Source organism: Cyprinodon tularosa, unplaced genomic scaffold (genome assembly GCF_016077235.1).
Source record: "Cyprinodon tularosa strain WSP-4 unplaced genomic scaffold, ASM1607723v1 ctg347, whole genome shotgun sequence".
NCBI lineage: Eukaryota > Metazoa > Chordata > Actinopteri > Cyprinodontiformes > Cyprinodontidae > Cyprinodon > Cyprinodon tularosa.
Window position 1 is genome coordinate 37,241 of NW_024039060.1, and position 21,435 is coordinate 58,675.

At 41.8% G+C, this 21,435-nt stretch overlaps 1 protein-coding gene across 1 annotated transcript; it reads right to left on the reverse strand.

Annotated features, from left to right (window-relative positions):
- Positions 1-4,284: 4,284 nt before the first annotated feature.
- On the reverse strand, positions 4,285-21,104 carry zgc:158868 (uncharacterized protein LOC791147 homolog). Its single transcript, XM_038294892.1, has 7 exons — positions 20,748-21,104; positions 17,019-17,073; positions 14,092-14,288; positions 12,135-12,180; positions 11,895-12,013; positions 11,614-11,724; positions 4,285-4,453 (listed from the first exon to the last, which is right to left on the reverse strand). The coding sequence occupies exons 1-7, from the start codon at positions 20,886-20,888 to the stop codon at positions 4,340-4,342; spliced, it is 783 nt and encodes a 260-aa protein (XP_038150820.1). The 5' UTR covers positions 20,889-21,104; the 3' UTR covers positions 4,285-4,339.
- Between the last annotated feature and the right edge of the window lie 331 nt (positions 21,105-21,435).

Here is a 21,435-nt window from a genome sequence, read left to right on the forward strand (position 1 = left end):
ATTGCAAAGTTCAGAAAAACTGAAAACACAGTAAAGTTGCATTAAAAACGTCTGCATATGTCCAGCAGCTCAAACCGGTACAGCTGAGGTTTGTCAGAAGATGGTAAATGTGGGACTTCAATCTTCAGGAGACCTGCTGACCTCGTCGTCCGTTTAGAGTGCAGCTCGCCCACCTTCCCTTCTGATTCGCTGGCTACGCCCTTCAGGGGTGTGTGGCCAAGAGCTGAGACACGGAAGGGGCGTGAACAATTAGCGGGTCTTCTAAAGATTTAAGCTTAAAGTTAAAACTGAAGATGGATATTTATATTTAGCTTTAAAATCTAAAGATAAAATATAGGATTTATACAAAGATCCTATATTTTATATGAAGATTTTCGATGCATATTTAAATAGGAATTTAAGATCAAGAAAAATCTATATGCGAGCACAGCGTTAATTTGTTTCCCCATGTTTTTCACATCAGCTGTGAGATGGGCACGCATGGAGTTACATATTAACAGCGATGGTGATGAGTGGAAAAAACCCACCTGGTCTCCTTACATTCAGCCACTCTTTCATCATCTCCTCAATGAGGTGGTCTCAAAAGTCGCAGTTACAACACACATAGGGCGCACCGCACCAAAGGGCGCACTGCACATTTTAAGGGGGAAAAAAGACGTTTAAGTGCGCCTTATAGTCGTGAAAATACGGTACATGGATATAGGTGTAGAAATAGATTAGACAGACTGACTGACTGTCTTTCTTTCTTTCGTTATTTATTTATTCTGGACTCATGGTCCAATAAATATACAAGATAAAAATAAAACCATACAGGTAGAAAAGTAGAAAACAAGTAGAACTTACAATTAGATAGGAGATTTAAGGAGAGCTCCTGAGCTGAGACTGCGATCAGATTGCATTACGTTTGGTGTCAGTAAGTGGCCATTTCCAGATGAATTTAACCTACAGATAAAACTATACATTGACTTTTGTAAAACAGCATGTAAGGTAGTGACTCTTATAACAAACATCTCACTCACACTAGTTTGTTTTGGTCATTTCGAAAGGACCCACAAAGTATCCTTCTAGGCCACCTGCAGCCTTTGCAGGCTGGATGTTTTTTATGTAGACCACAGGTGAACCGTGTACAGAGAGGTACAACATGCATTAAATACTTCCACTTTTACTACATCAGTACATGCACCAAATATACAAGCAAGAGTATTAGCCTTAGCATACAACATTCTAGACTGTCTGCAGATATCATCATCATCTGACAGATTCTCTGTGATGATGTGACAAACATGCATGGTTTTATTAGTAGCATTCAGCACAGTATTTGACAGATGAAAGTCTGGAAACTGAATAGATTTATCTTCTTTACTCCTGCAGATCATGACTGCACCTTTACATAGATTGTAATTAATGTCATGTTCCAGAGCGTACTCCGAAAAGATGCTAAGTAGTTGCGGTAACCCAGGACTAAATATTACTTATATAGATATAATATATGTAGATTTGTTTGTTAAATAATAGAAGTTTAATAATGATTTGAGTTGCTAAAATCGTACAGCAGCTGCTTTAGGTGGAGTCACAGCAGAAACACCTGGACAACCAAAATATTTAAGAGTTTTTACTGTCATATTTCACCTTAGTGGAGTTTTAGTGAGAACTCAGGATCAGTATGCACGTAAAGGATAAAAATTCAGAGCATGGCCTTGATGGGTGATTTTACTATTGGACTGCTACAGTATGCCACTCGTCTGTCCTCTGATAAGGGTCACCTGGTGAGAGAAAAGCAGGTGAGGCTAAAGCTATATTTATTAGATGAAGAACAAGACTTGGATATGGGAGCGATATTGTTGCAAGATTATTTGCAAATGTGTTTGGAGAGTTGCCTGTGTGTAGGAGTATCTGCAAATGTGTAAAATAACTTGTGTGTAATTGATTTGCAAATGTGTAAAAAAAAATCCACCAATCTATTTTCAATTTATTTAAGTTTATTACTACAGCGCCAGTTTACATCATGTCATCTCAGGTCACTTTCCAGTTTACCAGATCATCCAGTCGGATTGATTCAAAGTTTTCTATCAAAGGAAAACCAGCTGATTGCATCGACTCATTGACTCTTCAGCAATCCCTCACACTAAGCATGCTTGTAGCGACAGTGGAGAGGACAAAACTCCCTTTGAACAGGAAGAAACCTAACGGCTATTGGGAAATCCTGTTAAATCCAGAATAGAATTTAAAATCCTCCTTCTCACATATAAAGCCTTAAATGGCCAAGCTCCATCTGATATCAGAGATCTGATTGTTCCTTATGTTCCTAACAGAGCACTTCGCTCTCAATCTGCAGGTTTACTAGTGGTTCCTAGAATTTCTAAAAGTAGAATGGGAGGCAGATCTTTTAGTTATCAGGCTCCTCTCCTGTGGAACCAACTACCAGTTTTAGTCTGTGAGGCAGACACCCTGTCTACTTTTAAGACTAGGCTTAAAACTTTCCTTTTTGATAAAGCTTATAGTTAGAGTGGCTCAGGTTATCCTGAGCTATCTCTATAGTTATGCTGCTATAGGCTTAGACTGCTGGAGGACATAGGGACCCCTTTTCATCATTCTGCTTCATTCCATAAAAGTTTAAAAAACATTCCACTGGACTTGGTTTCCAAGTTTTGTCGCTTTCCCTCCAGGAAGCTTTCTCAATTCAAATGTCTGCATCCGCAGTGAGTTTGAGTCTTTATATAGACCAGGCCTTGTATTGCTTGGAAACATGCAAATTGAAACCGACCAGTGGGTCGTTTGTTTCAATTGTTAGCCTGTAATATCTGAAACCTGTCTACGATTCTGAAAATTGGTCGTTAAAGGAGGGATTTTTCACCTAGCTGAAGGGGGGAGGTACTTTGTTTCTCTGTGATGGGGTGGGGGGTTGTGGTGATACCTGGAAGGGATCATCTCTATAACTGAATTGTACGATTTTGGAAGCTGGAATCTGAATCCACCCCCTCTGTTTAAAGTTGTTTTTTCCCTCTTAACATAGATGGCTTTCTTCACGCCCCTCTCAAACCACCTATTTTCTTTATCCAAAATGTGAACATTCTGGTCCTCCAAAGCATGTCCTTTGTCCATAAGGTGTAAATCTACACCTCCCGAGGAGGGCGCTCTCCTGTGTTGGGCCATGCGTCTCTGGAGAGGTTGTTTGGTTTCTCCAATATAAAGATCAGAGCATTCCTCACTGCATTAAACAGCAGACACCACTCTGCTCATATTGGGTCTGGGGGTTTTATCTTTAGGATGCACTAGTCTCTGTTTAAGGGTTTTGTTTGGTTTGAAATGTGCTGGGATTTTGTCTTTGGAGAAAATCCTCTTGAGTTTTTTAGAGACTCCAGCAACATAAGGGATTGGGATGTTTTTGCATTTAATTTTCTCACTGCTTTCTTCTACTGCGTGTGTTTTGGACTCAAACCACCCACTGAAACACAAACTCTCAGTCATCAGAGCCTTACATCACCGGGCAGAACATGTCCCTACTAGACACAAGGGAAGCACAAAGAACAGAAACACATCAGAGATGCTCTCCGAAACTGTGGATACCCAAACTGGGCATTTATCATTAAACATATTTAGTTCTTACAGCAACAATTTCTTGTCCTACCCCGCTTGAAACAAGTGTCTTTAGATAACTAAATATTTTTAAATAGTTGCTGTTTATAAAGTGCTGATGAATAAAGTTGGCTTGGCACCTCTACTCTAGATCTTAATATGCTTGTTGAACATGGTTGAAATCAGGAAGTTATGTGAGCCAGAAACATGGCAAGAGAAAGGGGAACTTGAATCCAGGATGTTGCATTCCGGTGTGTTGAAATCAGCCAAACATGAATGAAAGCCCTCAAACTTCACAGTTCAAATTCAGGAATGGGCTAAACTTTCCTATGACTGTTATCAACAAGTGGTGCATAATTTGGTGCCATTGCCATGTTAAGGGTAGAGGACAGGAGTACAGCAATTCAATTGTTAGCACAGGGCTTTGACTGAAGAAATACTTTAAAAAATGTAATAACAGAAATGAGGAAGTGTTGCCCTGTCGAGTCTTTAAAGAGCTGTGTAGAAACAAACATTTAAATCCTCAAAAAAGTGAAGCAACTCCAGGTGAAGTTCCTTCTGTCTTTCATGTTTTAACCTAGATCAGACCGAAAGGCTGAATCATGGCTGCAAAAGCTGCTGAATCATGATGTCGTGTTTTTGGCTTTATGAAAAGTTTTTCAAATGTTTGCTTTTTCGACACAGATAAAAACGAAGGAAAGCCAAACATTTTTTTTTGTGAATTCATTTTTCTTTTATTTGGGCTTAGTGGTCACATTGGCAACTACCAGGGGATGATGTTGCCCTCCCAGTCCAGTAGAAGCCCAGTGTGTCTTCCGGTTAGTGTTGACATTACATCAAGCATTCCCGCTACGCTATCCTGGGTGGTCAAAGGAGCCTATGGGAGAAAGAAAGAAGAAAAGATAGATATTTACCGACCTTTTCTATTCCTCACATTATTAAGACCCACACTCATTGTCTTCTGTTTATGTGCTGTCAGGTTGCAGCAGTCTCAGCAGAGATGCTGAAACTTCTCTTTAGCCAGACACCTTCTCCAAGTCCTCTGAGCTGAGCCCAGGAACAGTGGAAACAGTACCTCCAGCATGTCCTGGGCAGTGTTTGGCACGTTACTTTGAAAAAGTAATTAGTTATACTTACTAGTTACTTCTCCCAAAAAGTAACTGAGTTACTAACTGAGTTACTCCACAATAAAAGTAACTAGTTACTAGTAATATTAACTATTTCATTACTTTTGCGTTTCTCGCCCCCGTAACCCTCACCACCCAGCCCCCACCTTCTTGCAGTGTGTTTCCAAAGCCAGCTGAATAGAGCGGACGACAAAGACAAGAACCTGCAGAGAGTTTTGCATTTATTGCAACTCAACGTAAATGACATCAGGGGGGAACGCTATCTGACGGGCCTATAAACCCCGTCTGATAGCGTTCCCCCTGCTTAAAATGGGGGAACGGTATCTGATGCGGTGTAAATATCATCAGGCTGCATTACCTCAACCAATGGGTGTGAAGTTTTTTAACAGGGCATTCAGATCTGGTGAGTATATGAAATTAATAACTGGGGATGTCTAAGTCTGAAATCCTGTGTGTTTGGGTTGTTATAGATACTGCAACATCTATCTATCCATCTATCTATACAGATCTATATAGATGTATACTCTGTGTGTGACAAAAAATACAGATCTCCATCTCTGCCACAAAACCCATCAAATAATAATATGTTTAAAGAATCGCATTGAGAACAATGTCTCTTCAAAATCCTCTCAAGCCTAGCTTGACCTCTTGATAGCTGTCTGGAGCCTGACAAGCCAACCGCGCTCAATAAGACTGCTTCTTCAGCCTGACAGCGTCCCTCACTCACATTGTCCACCACTATCACTGCATGAAAAGTGAGATTTTCGTCCCCGTAAACCCCCGTAAACTCCCGCAGATCTCCCTGATTTTCGTCAGTTTCCGACAATTTGCAACCCGTGCTTGTCCGCGTTTGTCGTGCCACAAATTGTCGGAAACGTACCATGACGTATGTGGAGAGCGATCAGCTGTACTAATGGCCCTAATTAGCATATGATTACAGCAAACCCGCGCGGCTGGCCAGGTCTGGCTTGAATAACCTTCTCAGTATTGGCTGAAACCACTATTCTCAAACAAGTGAAATTGCTCGTGATTGGCAGCAAAACCACACGTGGCCACGCCAGGCTTTAATTTTCGTACTGAGTATTGGACGGAACCACTTCTTTTTAAACAAGTAAAGTCGCTCGTGATTGTTTGGCATATATATATATTTACATATATATATATTTATTTATTCATATATTTATTCATTCATATGCTGTGTATTTATGTTATCCTACACTACTACACAATTATTAGGCTACCATCAAGGACATGAATGAATTTATACAGGAAATGAACATTTGCCAGGAAGCTGTTTATGCAAAGAAAGAGCTTTATTAAAACACACACAACTATACACAACGCGTATCCAAACACATGCGTATCTAAAAATTACAACTCCGTGAACGGTCCGTTTGCTTCCTCGGGGTTGGAGGTAACCGGCAGCATTCCCTCCGAGGCAGGTCCGATGTGCAGACGCCTACTGTGCGTGGCCCTGTACTTCGGCATCGCTTCTAACCGGGACTGCAGCTTAACACAGAGTTCAGAGAGATCCGGCCTACGAAATGGCGGCGACCGTACAATCCATCCAGAGACACCGCCGACGACGCCATCTTCTTCGTCGGACATGAGGCCGACGGTGGCAGACTTCCAGAGTTCCACTTCCTCATCTGCTAGCACACTCTGCCTCGCTTTCAGCAGCTGGAAAAAAAAACAATGAATCAGCGCACTGCGTATGGACACAACACATCTATCAATGCACCTGAAAAATAGTCACCAAATAAAGTCTTACCCTCTTTCTTCTGGCCCGACTCCGAGCAGATAGCCTCCGCACGCAGCGTGTTGGCTGGCTGCGTATATCTGAAGCTCCTGCGTACCGTCTCAAAATACGTCTTACAGGCAGCTGGAAAACAATTAAATGAGAGTGGTATAAATAAAAAATCAAACGCAGGTCACAGTAACAAGGAAGGAGAAAACATTAAAACAAGTCACTTACACACAATGTCGTCTTTATCAACATCGTGTAAATCTGGACTTGCTGATATGGCTCCGAGCAAATAGGAGGTCACCGCCTCATTGTGAGGTGACAGTAGTCTGTGAAAACAAAATGTAAAAGCTATGATCGGTATCCATCCGTATCCATTTCCTTTTACCGCAGAATGAAAGCATATTCTTTAAATCTTACCCTTGCTCCGGTTCATAGCGCCTGCAATTAGTCTCCGAGTTGTGAAGACGGCATACTGCTTCCTGTGAATCACAAAAAATGCACTTTCATAAAGCTTGTTCTTGCAAGGCTACTATTAGCCGTAGCTTTAGGCTAGGCTGCTATTAGCCGTAGCTTTAGGCTAGGCTGCTATTAGCCATAGCTTAGGCTAGGCTGCTTTTAGCTTAGCAACAGTAATCGAACATATATTTACCGCTAGCTTCTCTTCTTTGAGTTCGTCTTGTTCGATGCAGAGTCGCCATCGCGTCCAAGAGGAGTTTTACCCCGAAATCCCACATACTCCGCTCCAGACCGCCTGCACAAAGCAAAGCATGCGTTCTTCTTCTTCTTCTTCTTCTTCTTCTTCTTCTTCTTCTTCTTCTGTTGTTTTATGGCGGATTGGCAGGTCAACGTAAAAGGTGCATTTCCGCCACCTACTGATCTGGAGTGTGGAGTGCACAATTTTGGAAGACTGCGCTATACCCCAAAAAAAAAAAAAAAAGAATCCTATAACTAAATCCTATTAATTGTTCCTGTATCTTTTAGATATTTGAATAATATTTCATGAACTCTTGTTTGTCTTATCTCGTTTCCTAACAATGCTTTTATTGAATTCCCATTAATCCCTATTTTTCTCAACTCTTGTATGAACTTCATTCTCTCCCTTACATACGCAGTATACTCAAAAATAATATGTTGTACTGTTTCTGGATCTCCGCATTTGTCACAATTTCCTGTTTCATGTTTCCCTTTAAAAAGACTGTAGTTTAATGCTGTGTGACCTATTCTTAGCCTTGAAATAATTATATCTTTTTTCCTATTTCCATATCTTTTCCTCTCCTTTCCAATAAACTTTTGAATCTGTTACAAATGTCTTCCTTTTGACTCATTATTCCATATCGTTTGCCATTTCTTTCGAGTTTCAATTGTAATCAATATTTTCATTTCTGATTTACTTAAAAATACATTCATTTCTATTTGCTGATGATTTAATGCTTTCTTTGCTAGCTTGTCCGCTTTCTCATTTCCATCTACAGCCACATGTGCTGGCACCCAGAGAAAGTATACTAGTATTTTTAACTGCCTTATTCTAAATAGACTTTGCAATACTTCAAATATTAAATCATGCCTAGTTTCAGATTTTCCACATAGAAGACTATTTAGCGTAGCCATTGAGTCTGTACATATTACAGTTCTTAGTGGTTGAACTTCTTCGATCCACTGTAGTGCTAATATGATAGCTAATACTTCAGTTGTAAATACTGACACATGATTAGATATTCCTTTTGCAATTTTTATTTTGAATGTCGGAATGTATACTGCTGCTGCTGTTCTTCCAGACTCTGGCTCCTTAGACCCATCTGTATATACCTGTAGAACTGAATAATATTCTTTACTTAAATGTTGTTGTACTATGATATCAGTTGGTGTATTTTTCCCCCGTTTATTCATTATTTTTTGTATTTGTAAATCGATCACTGGTGTAGAAAACATCCAAGGGGGAATTGCTGGTATTGGAACAGTTGGGGTTATTACATAATCTTTCAAATTCAAACTGCTTGCCTCTTTCTTTACTACCCATCCAAAGCTTTGTATTTCGTTATATTCATATTCCCAACAATCTTTCAGAAGAAGTCTGACCGGATGATTTTCTTCATGTCCTTTTACACTAGCCCAATATCTCATTCTCAGTTGAGTCCTTCGTTGTTCAAGTGGCATTTCTCCCAATTCAACTATGATACTACTGGAGATGATCTAAATGCTCCACAACAAATACGTAAAGCCTGATTTTGTATAACTTCTATCTTATTAAGTAAGGTTTTATTCGCAGAGTGAATTCAAAGTGAATCATCTCAGACTCATTTCTTGAAACTTTTCCACTTAAGTAATTGTGAATTGAGCATATTGACAGACAACATTTTATTTTTTATCTTAAATGCAATTTTTTTTTTTTATAATTACTGCTCTAAATGTATTGCTCTGTCAGCTAAAGATCTGTTTTGGTCTCTATACTCTAATTAAATAAATCAATTCAAGCTAAAATGTAAGAGGCTATACTGAGCCTGATCTCTTTGTATCAGAGATTTTCTTACCTTTTAGAAAAATGTCACTTGGAGTAAACCCCCCCCCTGCAACCCTGGTTTGCATTTGTATAGCTTACAGCATGTTCATTTACATGTTAAAGCCTCCCCTAGAATTCCATGGGGGGGAGGCATGGGGGGAACACTGCCTAAGAAAGTCAACGTCAATTTCTGACAATTTACGGGAGTTTTCGGCGAAGCCTGCAAATCGCCGTAAACTGAAGTTCCACGACAATCTACAGTGCCGCATATTGACGAAAATCCCACTTTTCATGCAGTGTATGTTTAGGGGTTGCCACCAATACGGCCACAGCAGCCCCAGGCGGTCACATTAACAATGGAAGCAGAGAACATAGTCCTCATATGTCCTCAGCCGTCCCTGGAATCGAGAATAAGCTCTACTGGAGGTGAAGTTCTTCTGAAGTATGATACAATAATAATAATAATAATAAAATAATAATAATAATTATTATTATTATTAAGTATGATACGTCTATCACCGTTGGGAATGTCTGTCTGACAATCCAGGCAGAACCTCACTGTTCGCTTGGGCCTGCCAGGTTAGTCCAGTTTCCTCCTTTTACAGCATATCCAACTCACCATCAAGGGGCAATTGGTGGACAGATCTGGTTTTCTTTAGCAAAGTATACAAGACACACAGCTGGAGGTCAAAAGATATCACTAAAAAAAACTACACGTCAGGCCTAGGGTGTCCTGGTGCTGAGTGAACAGCCTCATACTTAAACATAGTGTTCTTTTTGTACAATACCTGATTTGCACAGAAGCCTAATAATGAAATACCAGCCCTCTGGTTAAGAACTTTGGCTCCATTCCTCCCAAACATGCCCCTGCAGTTGTCACTGTCATAATCGCTGTCTGCTGTTTTCCACATTGGCATTGAATTCCCCCAGTAGAATGACGAAATCACAGAGAGTTGCGCTAGCCAGAAACCCTGCCTGGGACACTAATGTGGTTTCTCAACCTGTATGTATACTTGTGCGTTCTCATGTGCTCGTGAAACGTCATCAGCCTCAGCCCTAGTACTGTTCACAAGAACAGCAGACCAAGAACCGATAAAGTCCCCTGATGTTGTTCTGGCCCCTCCCTCTTTACCCAGCATGCATCAGAGAAGACTCGTCCATGCTCCAGACTGACAGATGTCACAGCATGCACTGCGGCAGCAGCAGCTTCCAGGTTAGCGCTCTCAGAGCTCAGAGTATTATGTTAAAAGTTATTTTCTGTTGCCATTGTTCAATAAAAGTAAGTTTTAAGATCATTTGAGGCGAGAATATTAGACTTTAAGCGTCACTACATGGTCCATTTACTGATTTAATGTGTAATTTTAAAAAAATTCCGAAGCTGAGAGGAGCGCAGCAACCAGTGGACCTCCGAGGGTAATGGCAGCTAGGGCTAACGTTAGCCCGTCTGCAGCGGCCGGGGCTAACGTTAGCCCGTCTGCATCAGCCCTCTCTCTGCATAGCCTTGTGTGAAGTACTGCTGGCTCTGATGGAGGTTTGATTGTTTTATTTGGAAAAATTTTCATTCGATTTATTTGTGTTTATCTGACTGTGTTCATTATTATTCCTCCACTAAATAAAAAAGTAATAATTTATTATTATCTAGAGACTATTAATAACAGGAGGTGAAATGCAGCTCCAGACTAGCTTTGAATGTGGTGATGTCATCAGTACGCTGTTGTTCCAATTGACCCAGATTTATTCTGCGTGCTCCCGTGTTATGAATGTTGGCATTTGTGGTAGGCCAGCATTCATAACATGTAGGCAAATCACTTTCCTCCAGACATCCGCCGTTATATTTTTTATATTTATATATTTTTTCAAACAAAGTGGAGTGTGTATGACCTAACGGAATATCTTAAGAACAGCTCAATGTAAAAAAAAATGGCATTTCCCTTTAACTTTACAAACGGCACCCCATAGTAGTATGTTTGAGTAACTATGAATTTTTTTTTTTTACTTGCTTGGTCCTATAGTCACTCTTTTATAGATGTAGTAATTTCTCCCTGGGATTATTAAAGTATTTCTGATTCCTGGTTGATGGGACAGGTCTGGTGAATGAAATGGCGCCCAGCCTGAAAGAGCTCCTGTGTGTCGCTGAATGTGTGCATTGATGACTGAAAGACATCTTCTGCCTCCATTTATCTGTTTACTACAGTCTGTTGAATTCATGTTAATGTGATTTTAAAGACATTTCAATTAGTGGAATTAATTGCAGGAAGGAATATAAAAAAAGTCTAATCAATCAAAACATTTGCGACCCCCATGCAGTACCTACATGGACCCCTAGGGGTCGCGGACCCCCTGTTGAAGACCTCTGTTCTAATCCATGTAAAGCCCTTTGAATTGTCCATGTAATGAATTGTGTCATACAAATAAAGTTGCCATGCCTAGGGGTTAAATGCGCCACCATGGGGTTCTTCAATATGTGACAGGAGGGAACTGGAACTCCCAATTTATAGACTGTAGAATATAGACTGTAATTAATTACTCATTGAACAGGTTACATGTAAAGGAGCAAAAACTGTATAGAAGCAAACAAACTAGCAATTATTCTATGAGTTCCCCCGTTTGAAATGTGATAAATGTAGAGTTGTGTAATGAGGCATCCTAAGTTCCCATGTGCTGACCTGATCTCCACCCATGTCCGTACGGACCCAGCCTGGGTGGATGGCCGTCACCAGGATCTTATGGTCCTTGAGGTCTTCAGCTTGACAGCATGTCAGCATGTTTAGTGCTGCCTGAAACAGTAGAACAGTCTTATAAACCGTCCCCCATAAGTATTCAACCCAATCGAACATTTTCACATTTTCTTACATTCTAAACAGATTTCATATTGTAATGAACAGCAGTTTCCCCACAAGGCCACTTTTAGTCTGTGGGACCCCAGGGGGCCCTAGTGAGAGATTACCTTGCTTGTTCTGTAGGGGTACATCTGCGCTGCCTGGAAAGTTTCTGAACACTTCTCCATGGAAGAGAGAAGAGTGGATATGTTGATGATGGCTGACCTTCTGCAGGACATTTCATCACCTGACATGAAACGACAGGAAAAACCTGCATGAGATCCTAAAATAATGATGACCAGGTGTTCTCCACATGCCTGTATTAGAGTTATTAACTTATGGAAGCAAATAAGAAGACTATAGCCTACCGTTGTCCTTTGTCTTTGCAGCTCTCTGAAGGAGAGGGAGAAACACCTGAGAGGATGGAAGTTACAGAGCTGGTTTTAAACTAGGTTTTCATATGTACTAAACATTAGTTCAAAACTATTTATGAGGCATTTTTAAACCTCTGCCCGTTGATCGACTGAAACAGCGCCCAGTTCTGTATTTGCCTTACACTTTTGCCCCTTTTCTACTACTCTCTGAAACCGATCCGTGCCGAGTTCAGACCCAGCTTGGATCAGTTAACCGTGCAGAGCTCGGTTCCTTACGACCGTTAACACATCACGCTACGCTAGCACGGTTCCTCGCCTCATGTCGGCGGTCCACCATACTACAGATCTCAAGATGGGAATAATGCAAACAAAAATGGCGGCGGCCATAACATTCATGAACTTATGTCTGTTTATATTAGTGATATTTCATGGTTTGCGGAATGTCAGGCAAAGAAGGCATCCTTCCCGGTCTCTGCATCATCCCAGGTCACACCACTCTCTTTTGATGCCATTTACCGATAACAGGCTGAGAAGAAGTTTGCGTTGTGAAAAGGTGAAGAGATCTGTGAATAGCAAAGCTGGACACTGTGGAAAACCTGCAAAATGAGTCAGCTGACTGTAAATAAGCTCTTCTCTGCATTTGCTGTCTGCTTAACTTTACATGGCAGACCTGGATTTTACTGAGTGATTCAAATCAATTCAGTTTATTTCTATAGCTCCAATTCATGACACATGTCATCTCAGGTCACTTTCCAGTTCACCAGATCATCCAGTCAGATTGATTCAAAGTTTACTATCTGAGGAAAACCAGTTGATTGCATCGACTCATTGACTCTTCAGCAATCCCTCACACTAAGCATGCTTGTAGCGACAGTGGAGAGGAAAAACTCCCTTTGAACAGGAAGAAACCTCCAGCAGAACCAGGCTCAAGGAAGAGTAAGAAAAATGTCTCTCTTATATAATCTCTGTTATTAATATCGAAATAATATTTTGATAATCCTCATTGACTTAAAAAAGGAAATGTTTAGCATGATTTGATGTCAGAGCACTTTTAAAGTCGTAGGCAAGTGGCTTGTCTAATGGTGGCATTTTCTAATTCTCCAAAGTGGTGCCCGACTTTACACAAGTGACTAAAGTGAATGTGATTGGTCGATTATCAAGGGGGCGGGATTGTTGTGGCAGAAGGTTCACAAGCAAGTTTGGTTGTGGCCGGTTTGTCAGAAGCATCTTGCTAACCAGTTAGCAACTTAGTGCTAGCAGTTTCCCAATGGGAAATTCCATTGGGACCAAGTAGCACTAAATTGGTGACTTAGAAACGACACTGTCAAGGAACGCTATGGACAGAGGAAATATGCAAGAGGAGGAGAGTTTAGTGTTGGAGGTCGTGGTTGAGTCTCCTCCGTCATCCATTTTTTAGTTAGAGGAGGAAAGCGGGGACGAAGATGTTGTGGAAGAGCCGTACATGTTTGAGCCCTTGCCTCGCAACGCTGCCAGTTCTGTTAGCTCTACGCCTGCTGAAGACACAGATGTCCATCCCCGTGAACACTGGGACGGAACTCAATGGGAAAGGAAATGATTTGGATTTCAACCTTTGCCTATATTAGCTGTGACATATAAACAAAATGCTAGGACCGAAAACATTTGATTGACAGATTACCGTTGATATATAATTGGCCGAATTTAGGTGTTCAGGCTGACGTATAACTAACTGGCCTGCAGAAGATAACAGAAAAAAATACACAGATTTTAAGAAAGGATTTTTTTTATATAAATTTTCTAACTTTTGGGACAATATGGTCTGATAAAGAGTACATTTATATACATGTTTAAGCCAGAATGATTTGAAATTTAAACATGACTTCCCTACAACTTTAATATCTCCAATATAAATAGGTAGTTTTAACACTGACTAGAAAACTAAAAAGATCTAAAAATTGGTTTGAAAAACCACCTTTGTGAGGATAAACGGTCCAGCGACGTTGGTTTCATAAACTTCCATCATGTCCTTTTTGCTGGTGTCTTTCATTGATCCTGGGGCAGCTGGTTTGTTGAGGGCAGCGTTATTAATGAGGAGGTTTAGCCCAGCAGATCCAACCTGCCGGTTCAACATCTGGAAGGCAGCTGAGATACTGTCTTCATCCGACGTATCTACAAACGGACAGGAAGTTATTCAGCTAAGAAAGCCTACTTTACCAAGGTGCTATACGTTTGTCAATGTTTTACTGTCCAGCCAGTTAGATAATCAGATGATTTACTGATCAGTTAGACCTTTCAATTCAATTCAGTTTACTTCTATAGCTCTAATTCACATAATGTATCTCTGGTCACTTTACAGTTCACCAGATCATCCATCTAAGGAAAACCAGCTGATTGCATCGACTCATTGACTCTTCAGCAATCCCTCACACTAAGCATGCTTGTTGCGACAGTGGAGAGGAAAAACTCCCTTTTTACAGGAAGAAACCTCCAGCAGAACCAGGCTCAGTGTGAGCGGCCATCTGCTGAGGCCGACTGGGGTTCAAGGAGACAGAAGCAGACATAGAAATAGAAGCATAGATACAAAAGGCAACTGTCAACCAGCTCCACAGGGGGCCCCGTCCAGGAAACACACAGCCAGGCAGACGAGCTCCGAGCCAGCTCCCATGTCAGAGGATGAAGAGAGCACATCCAGTTAGTCACAGTCAGAGAAACAGGACTACACTGAAAAACAGGCCAAGCTCCAACATCTAGAAACAAAGGTGTTGATGGCAGCAGCACAGCTGATATTTCTCTCCAGGATGGAGTCACAGCCAAACAGGAACAGACCAGATGAAGCTACTATGAGAAAAAGCAGAGAGAGCAGAGCGTTAGAGATTTAAATAACAGATTCTGCAGAGTGGGAGAATAGAGATAGAATGAAGCAGAATGATGAAAAAGGGGTCTCTATGTCCTCCAGTAGTCTAAGCCTATAGCAGCATAATAGCATCATAGAGGTATTTTTCTCTTTGATAGTTGATTCAGCTCATTCTGCTGACAGAAAGCAATCAGGCTGAACTTTGGACTTGGTATATCGCTGTGTTTGGTTTTCAAACATTACGCAACATGTTTGGTGTCAGTTAAACAAACCGTACTGACTTTGCAGATGGAGAAGGCTTTTTCTTGGCAGCCCTACTAATTGATGTATTGTAGCTGAGGTGATATATTTTGACCTGCTGACTGCGCTCTGTCAGACACAGCACTCAAGTTCTAGTAGTGGATTTCCTGGGAGCTTCTCTCAGATTGATGGGCAGCAACATTTGCTTATTTTAACTTATTTAATCTCCTTAGTGATGTATTAAAGGTCAAATATAACCTGGATACTAAACTAACAACCAGACTAACTGGATACTTTTTTGCCTTCTGACCTCCATCAAGTGTTTACTTCGTTTTTTCCACTGACCGTACAAAGAGACAGTTACATATTCTGTGTTTTCAGTATGAGGTAAAGTTAGGACACCCAACCCACTGTTAACTAGAGTTTTGCCCTTTCAGTTAGACAATTCAGTCTCTAATGTCTGGGGAAGGTTTGTCTCTTTTGTCTGAACTGACTTTCTAACATAAATAATGCATTAAATAAATTATGCATTAAAGTCAGTTTCTGCAATATGGATTATTTAGTGATTATATTTGAATTTCATAAAGCTCCTGTCACATCTTGATGATTTAGACCAGCTTATGCCTGACGTACGGAAAATCTGGCAAAACCGCTGGCATACCTTGGATAAATTATGGGTAAGTTTTCTATAAGTTATAAGCACGCTGAAACACGTCGACATCTAGAAATTTTGAGCTTGCTCCAAATTTCCCAACAAATGTCAGCGTCTGCCATACGTGGGCCAGAAGTTTCAGGTCAGTTATCTGATGGTTGACATACAATAAGTGATAGTTACTCATAGGTTGTGGCGTCTAGCTTATCAAAAACCCAGTTATGCCATTTTAGTCCAATAAGAGACGTATATCACTTCCTCTTTTCAACCAAATTTTGCCAGGTGGGTACCCAGGGAGAACCCATGCATGGACGGGGAGAACATACAAACTCCATGCAGAAAGTCCCCGGGCGGGAAAACAACAACAGCGCTACAAACTGCATGACCTTTACAAACTGATGCACCGCCCCCAAGGTTTAGAGCGTTTTACAGATCCTCCATTTTCTCTGAGGACAAAGCAAAGCTGGAACCTTGAAATTGATCATCCAGTTTATTTAGATTTAAATATTGTGAAGCAGCCTATCAAGTCCATCCAGTCAGTCGAGTGGTGTCTCTAGATGCATCCCTGACAAATGATCTCCTTTCTGTTCCTCCTCTGGGAGGAAAGGAATCTGTGTGTAATGTGCCGTGGCAGTTGGCCACAGCCTTGGCAGTCACCTCTACTTCTGTTTTCAAGTTTTCCATTGCAGCATTTTACAGTTGATTTTACTCCTTATCAAACTTGAACTTCAGGATAGGCATGTTTTTGCAGTTCCAGAACATCCACAGATCACAGTGACTAATCCACCCTTGTAACCCCAGAAGCTATGGATAACCAGCTATACAAAGTCATGAATCTATTAGCAATTTAAGGTATTTAGTGTTTAACTGATAAAATTACATCATTACAATACATCTTATGATACTGATTGAATTATTTGTTTTCAACCTACTGCTGGGTGTGGGTTTGCTCATGGAAACTTGTTTTTCCTGTGTTTTTGATTCTATCGCTCACATTTTCTAACAACAGCAAACAGGACAAAGTGTTACAATAAAGCATGAAAGGTGCAGCAGCCTGTCGCCTCTGTCATATGTTTTTGTTGCACATCCAGAGACTAAAAAACTGAAGTGTAAAGGTTTGTCTTCATTCCTTTTTAAGGTGTGTTGCATTTACCTAACTTGATTACAGTGATTTTTCCAGGGAACTGAGTGACCAGGTCCGTCAGAGGCTGATGAACACAAAGACAGAAGACATGAGGTAAGAAAACATGGAGAGTTAGTGACACACAGATTATGTGACTCATTGTTCTGATCATCTCTGTCCAATGAGTCTTATTGATTCAAACTCCTTCACACTTGCCCACTTCCTCATTTTTCTCGAACTGCTGTGTTTTGACTCTGCAGAACAATCAACAGTTTTTTATCCTGACAGGCAGTCCTTAAATGTGATACAGGAATGATAGAGTAGAGAAAAGAGCAATCCATTAAAGACACCATGTTAGCTCTTTTTTATCACCCTGACCACAGATGTCCTCCTACTGGCTCACTAGTAGCAGCCTTTCAAAATGGCCCCTTCCCAGTCAAAAGCCAGCCGAATGGCAGCGAAATCCCATCCAACTTCCTGGAGTGACACCCTCTTGGTTAAAGACTCCACCCTTTAACGGAATTACAGGGTATGACCAGGAGATGGCGCTTCTTTTTAGATCTTAAAGTCCACAAATCATGACAGAATATTTTAGTACAAAGATTGAAAAGGAATTGTAGGGGACCAGTCAAGGACCAGCCAAGGACCAGCCAAGGATTAGCCAAGGACCAGCCAAGGATTAGCCAAAGACCAGCCATGGACCAGCCAAGGACCAGTTAAGGACCAGCCAAGGACCAGCCAAGGATTAGCCAAAGACCAGCCATGGACCAGACAAGGACCAGTTAAGGACCAGCCAAGGACCAGCCAAGGACCAGCCAAGGATTAGCCAAAGACCAGCCATGGACCAGCCAAGGACCAGTTAAGGACCAGCCAAGGACCAGCCAAGGATTAGCCAAAGACCAGCCATGGACCAGACAAGGACCAGCCAAGGATTAGCCAAAGACCAGCCATGGACCAGCCAAGGACCAGTTAAGGACCAGCCAAGGACCAGCCAAGGATTAGCCAAAGACCAGCCATGGACCAGACAAGGACCAGTTAAGGACCAGCCAAGGATTAGCCAAAGACCAGCAATGGACCAGCCAAGGACCAGTTAAGGACCAGCCAAGGACCAGCCAAAGACCAGCCACGGATTAGCAAGGACAAGCCAAGGACTAGCCAAGGATTAGCCAAAGACCAGCAATGGACCAGCCAAGGACCAGTTAAGGACCAGCCAAGGACCAGCCAAGGATTAGCAAGGACAAGCCAAGGACTAGCCCAGGATTAGCCAAAGACCAGCAATGGACCAGCCAAGGACCAGTTAAGGACCAGCCAAGGATTAGTAAGGACAAGCCAAGGACCAGCCAAGGATTAGCCAAAGACCAGCAATGGACCAGCCAAGGACCAGTTAAGGACCAGCCAAGGATTAGTAAGGACAAGCCTAGGACCAGCCAAGGATTGGCCAAAGACCAGCAATGGACCAGCCAAGGACCAGTTAAGGACCAGCCAAGGATTAGTAAGGACAAGCCAAGGACTAGCCAAGGATTAGCCAAAGACCAGCAATGGACCAGCCAAGGACCAGTTAAGGACCAGCCAAGGATTAGTAAGGACAAGCCAAGGACCAGCCAAGGATTAGCCAAAAACCAGCAATGGACCAGCCAAGGACCAGTTAAGGACCAGCCAAGGGTCCATCAGGGAAAGTGGGCAAATTTTGAATGGCTACTACTGTAATACCCCTTTCCTAATGCCCGAAAACCAGTTTAAACCCGGAAACAATGGGCTTTAGTGGCAGCGGGAACAGCTCACTGACCCATGTCTACCCGGGTCAAACGACTCGGCAAGAGACCCCTGTTAAAATCACCTCGGCTCTGATCGGCATGCAGTGGAAACACCAGAACGGGGTCGACCTGCTAAAATATGTGATACCATTGAATGCAACGTACGGACATCAACACACAGCACCAGTCGCTTCTGATCTAACAAGCAGAAACACGATAAACATGGAGCAGCTCTGATGAGAGGGATTCAGACAGATTATAGAGAGAATCAATAAAGCTCACTGACTACGCCCTGGCTTCCTTCCGTTTTGCTCTCCACTGTTTACTTTCCTGATTTCTGTCGCACTGGTGACATCAAAGCTAACCCAGCTGATGATGATGATATCATCAGACATGCAGCTGCAGGAGGGTCAGAGGCAACGGACTGCCAGCGAGGGGTTAGACCAGCTTTTTATGCCAGTGGGAAGGGAGCCAAATGCTGATTGCTAGCGGGTCAACAAATATTAGAAAAACATGCGTCAACCTGCTATTTCCATGAGGAAAGGGGTTTAAGTCGGGCATACACTCAACGATTTTTTTGCTGGTTTTAGGACCAATTCTCCAGTCGTGTGAGAACTTTTCGATCGGACCGAGTTTCAGCCTGATTGTGCGTTGTGTCGCAGGGGGTAACGAGGGGTGATCAGCCTCTAACGACCACCTCCTGATCAGGAATCGAAACGTTGGGAGAAAATTAAACACGTTGGAAATTCAGTTGTCCGTTGTAAGGTGGTCGTGGGCAAATCCCGCTGTTGAGCAGAGTTCTAAGCTGATTAACCAGAACCTTGAGCACTGCACTTGAGGTTCGGGTAAATCAAACTGTAAATCCTGCAGTTTCATTGTAGTTTGAGCTGTATGCCCGGCTCAAAGGGACTTTGTCTAACCTAAACCATTACTTTAATGAAGTGAAACAATGATTAGAGTCATAGGGAAGCAGCTGTTCCAACCGTTGCATTTCCGAATTCTCCCGAGGGTGCCCGACTTTACACGAGTGGATAAAGTGAATCTGATTGGTCGATTATCAAGGGGGCGGGATTGTTGTGGCTGAAGGTTCGCAAGCAAGTTTGATTGTGGCCGTTTTGTTGGAAGCATCTTGCTAACCAGTTAGCAACTTAGTGCTAGCAGTTTCCCAATGGGAAATTCCATTGGGACCAAGTAGCACTAAATTGGTGACTTAGAAACGACACTGTCAAGGAACGCTATGGACAGAGGAAACATGCAAGAGGAGGAGAGTTTAATGTTGGAGGTCATGGATGAGTCTCCTCCGTCATCCATTTTTATTTAGAGGAGGAAAGCGGGATGAAGATGTTGTGGAAGAGGACGCCAGGGCGGCAGAAGCTTGGTTTGGTGTAGAAGGCTTCCAGCCGTACATGTTTGAGCCCTTGCCTCGCAACGCTGGCAGTTCTGTTAGCTCTACGCCTGCTGAAGACACAGACGTCCATCCCCGTGAACACTGGCACGGAACTCAATGGAAAATTAATCTGATTTCTTATTTCAACCATTGCGTATATTAGCTGCGACATATGAATCAAGATGCTTTGACCAAAAACATTTGATGGACAGATGACCGTTGATATATGATTGGCCGAATTTAGGTGTTCAGGCTGACGTGTAACTAACTGGTCTGCAGAAGATGAGAAACAACACAGATTTTAAGTGAGTATTTTTTTTAAAATAGAAATGTTCTAACTTTTGGGACAATATGGTCTGATAAAGAGTACATTTATATAATTTTTTTAAGCCAGAATGATTTTACATTTAAATATGACTTCCCTACAAATTTAACGTTTTCTGATTTTGAAGGATTTTTTTAGAGCAGAACTCTCTTAGAGTTGGGATGAAATATGTTGTGTATCATAAATGTTAACTATTAAGCTTCAGTAGTGCGAGTCTGAATGCATGAAAATTACTTTTAATCAACTCCATCCTCAGAAAGATTTTTTCTTTAAAATTATAAAGAGTAATTTACCTTAGCTCCTTTCGGATCTCTGCAGCTGGCATAAATGTGAGCTTCTTGTTGGGTTTTCTCTGCCAGCTGTTTAACAAACTCCAAACCAATACCTCTGCTGGTCCCAGTTACCAAAATGTTGCCGTCCAGTTTCACTGACATGTTAGCAGTTGAAACGCTGCGTGCTTTCTGCCAGTACAACCAGTCGGTCTTACTAAAGATTACAGTGATGCTGTAAGTGTGCTCTGATGTGTCATAGGCAGACGCCGTAACGCTGCGAGGAAAAGATCTTCTCTGTCATTCTGTCAACATGCAGGACTTATTACACATCCATCATCTACACAGCAGGAACCATGTGACCTTCACCCACACCAGGTAAAGAAATAGAAAATGATTATCTAGCAAGTTCTGCCAGTTTTTTCCCCCCTCATCTTATACAAACTAAACCAAGACTTTGACCCTGTTTGAACATTGATTTTACATTTTAAGCTGTTTTAGGGAGTAATGATGAAAGCAGAGTTCACATAAACACTGAATACCAAGAGAGAGCCCCCTGAGGTAATCATTAACCAATCAAAGTCTGAACATGGAGGCCCTGTGTGCTTAAACTCCCCCACAGAGAATTCATTTAACAGCTAATTTTTGTTGCGACAGATCGCATGCAGCCAGCCTGCCTCATTTTAGAGAAGTACAGAATGTACTGACTGAA

Bases quoted from the DNA above. Each gene is read 5' to 3' on its own strand.
- zgc:158868 (XM_038294892.1), bottom strand. From the start codon at position 20,888: ATGTCAGTGAAACTGGACGGCAACATTTTGGTAACTGGGACCAGCAGA. The intron at 17,074-20,747 runs GTAAATTACTCT...TGTGTTCATCAG, and splicing joins GAGATCCGAAAGGAGCTAAG to CCTCTGACGGACCTGGTCAC. The intron at 11,725-11,894 runs GTAATCTCTCAC...CTACTGTTTCAG, and splicing joins ACCCCTACAGAACAAGCAAG to GCAGCACTAAACATGCTGAC.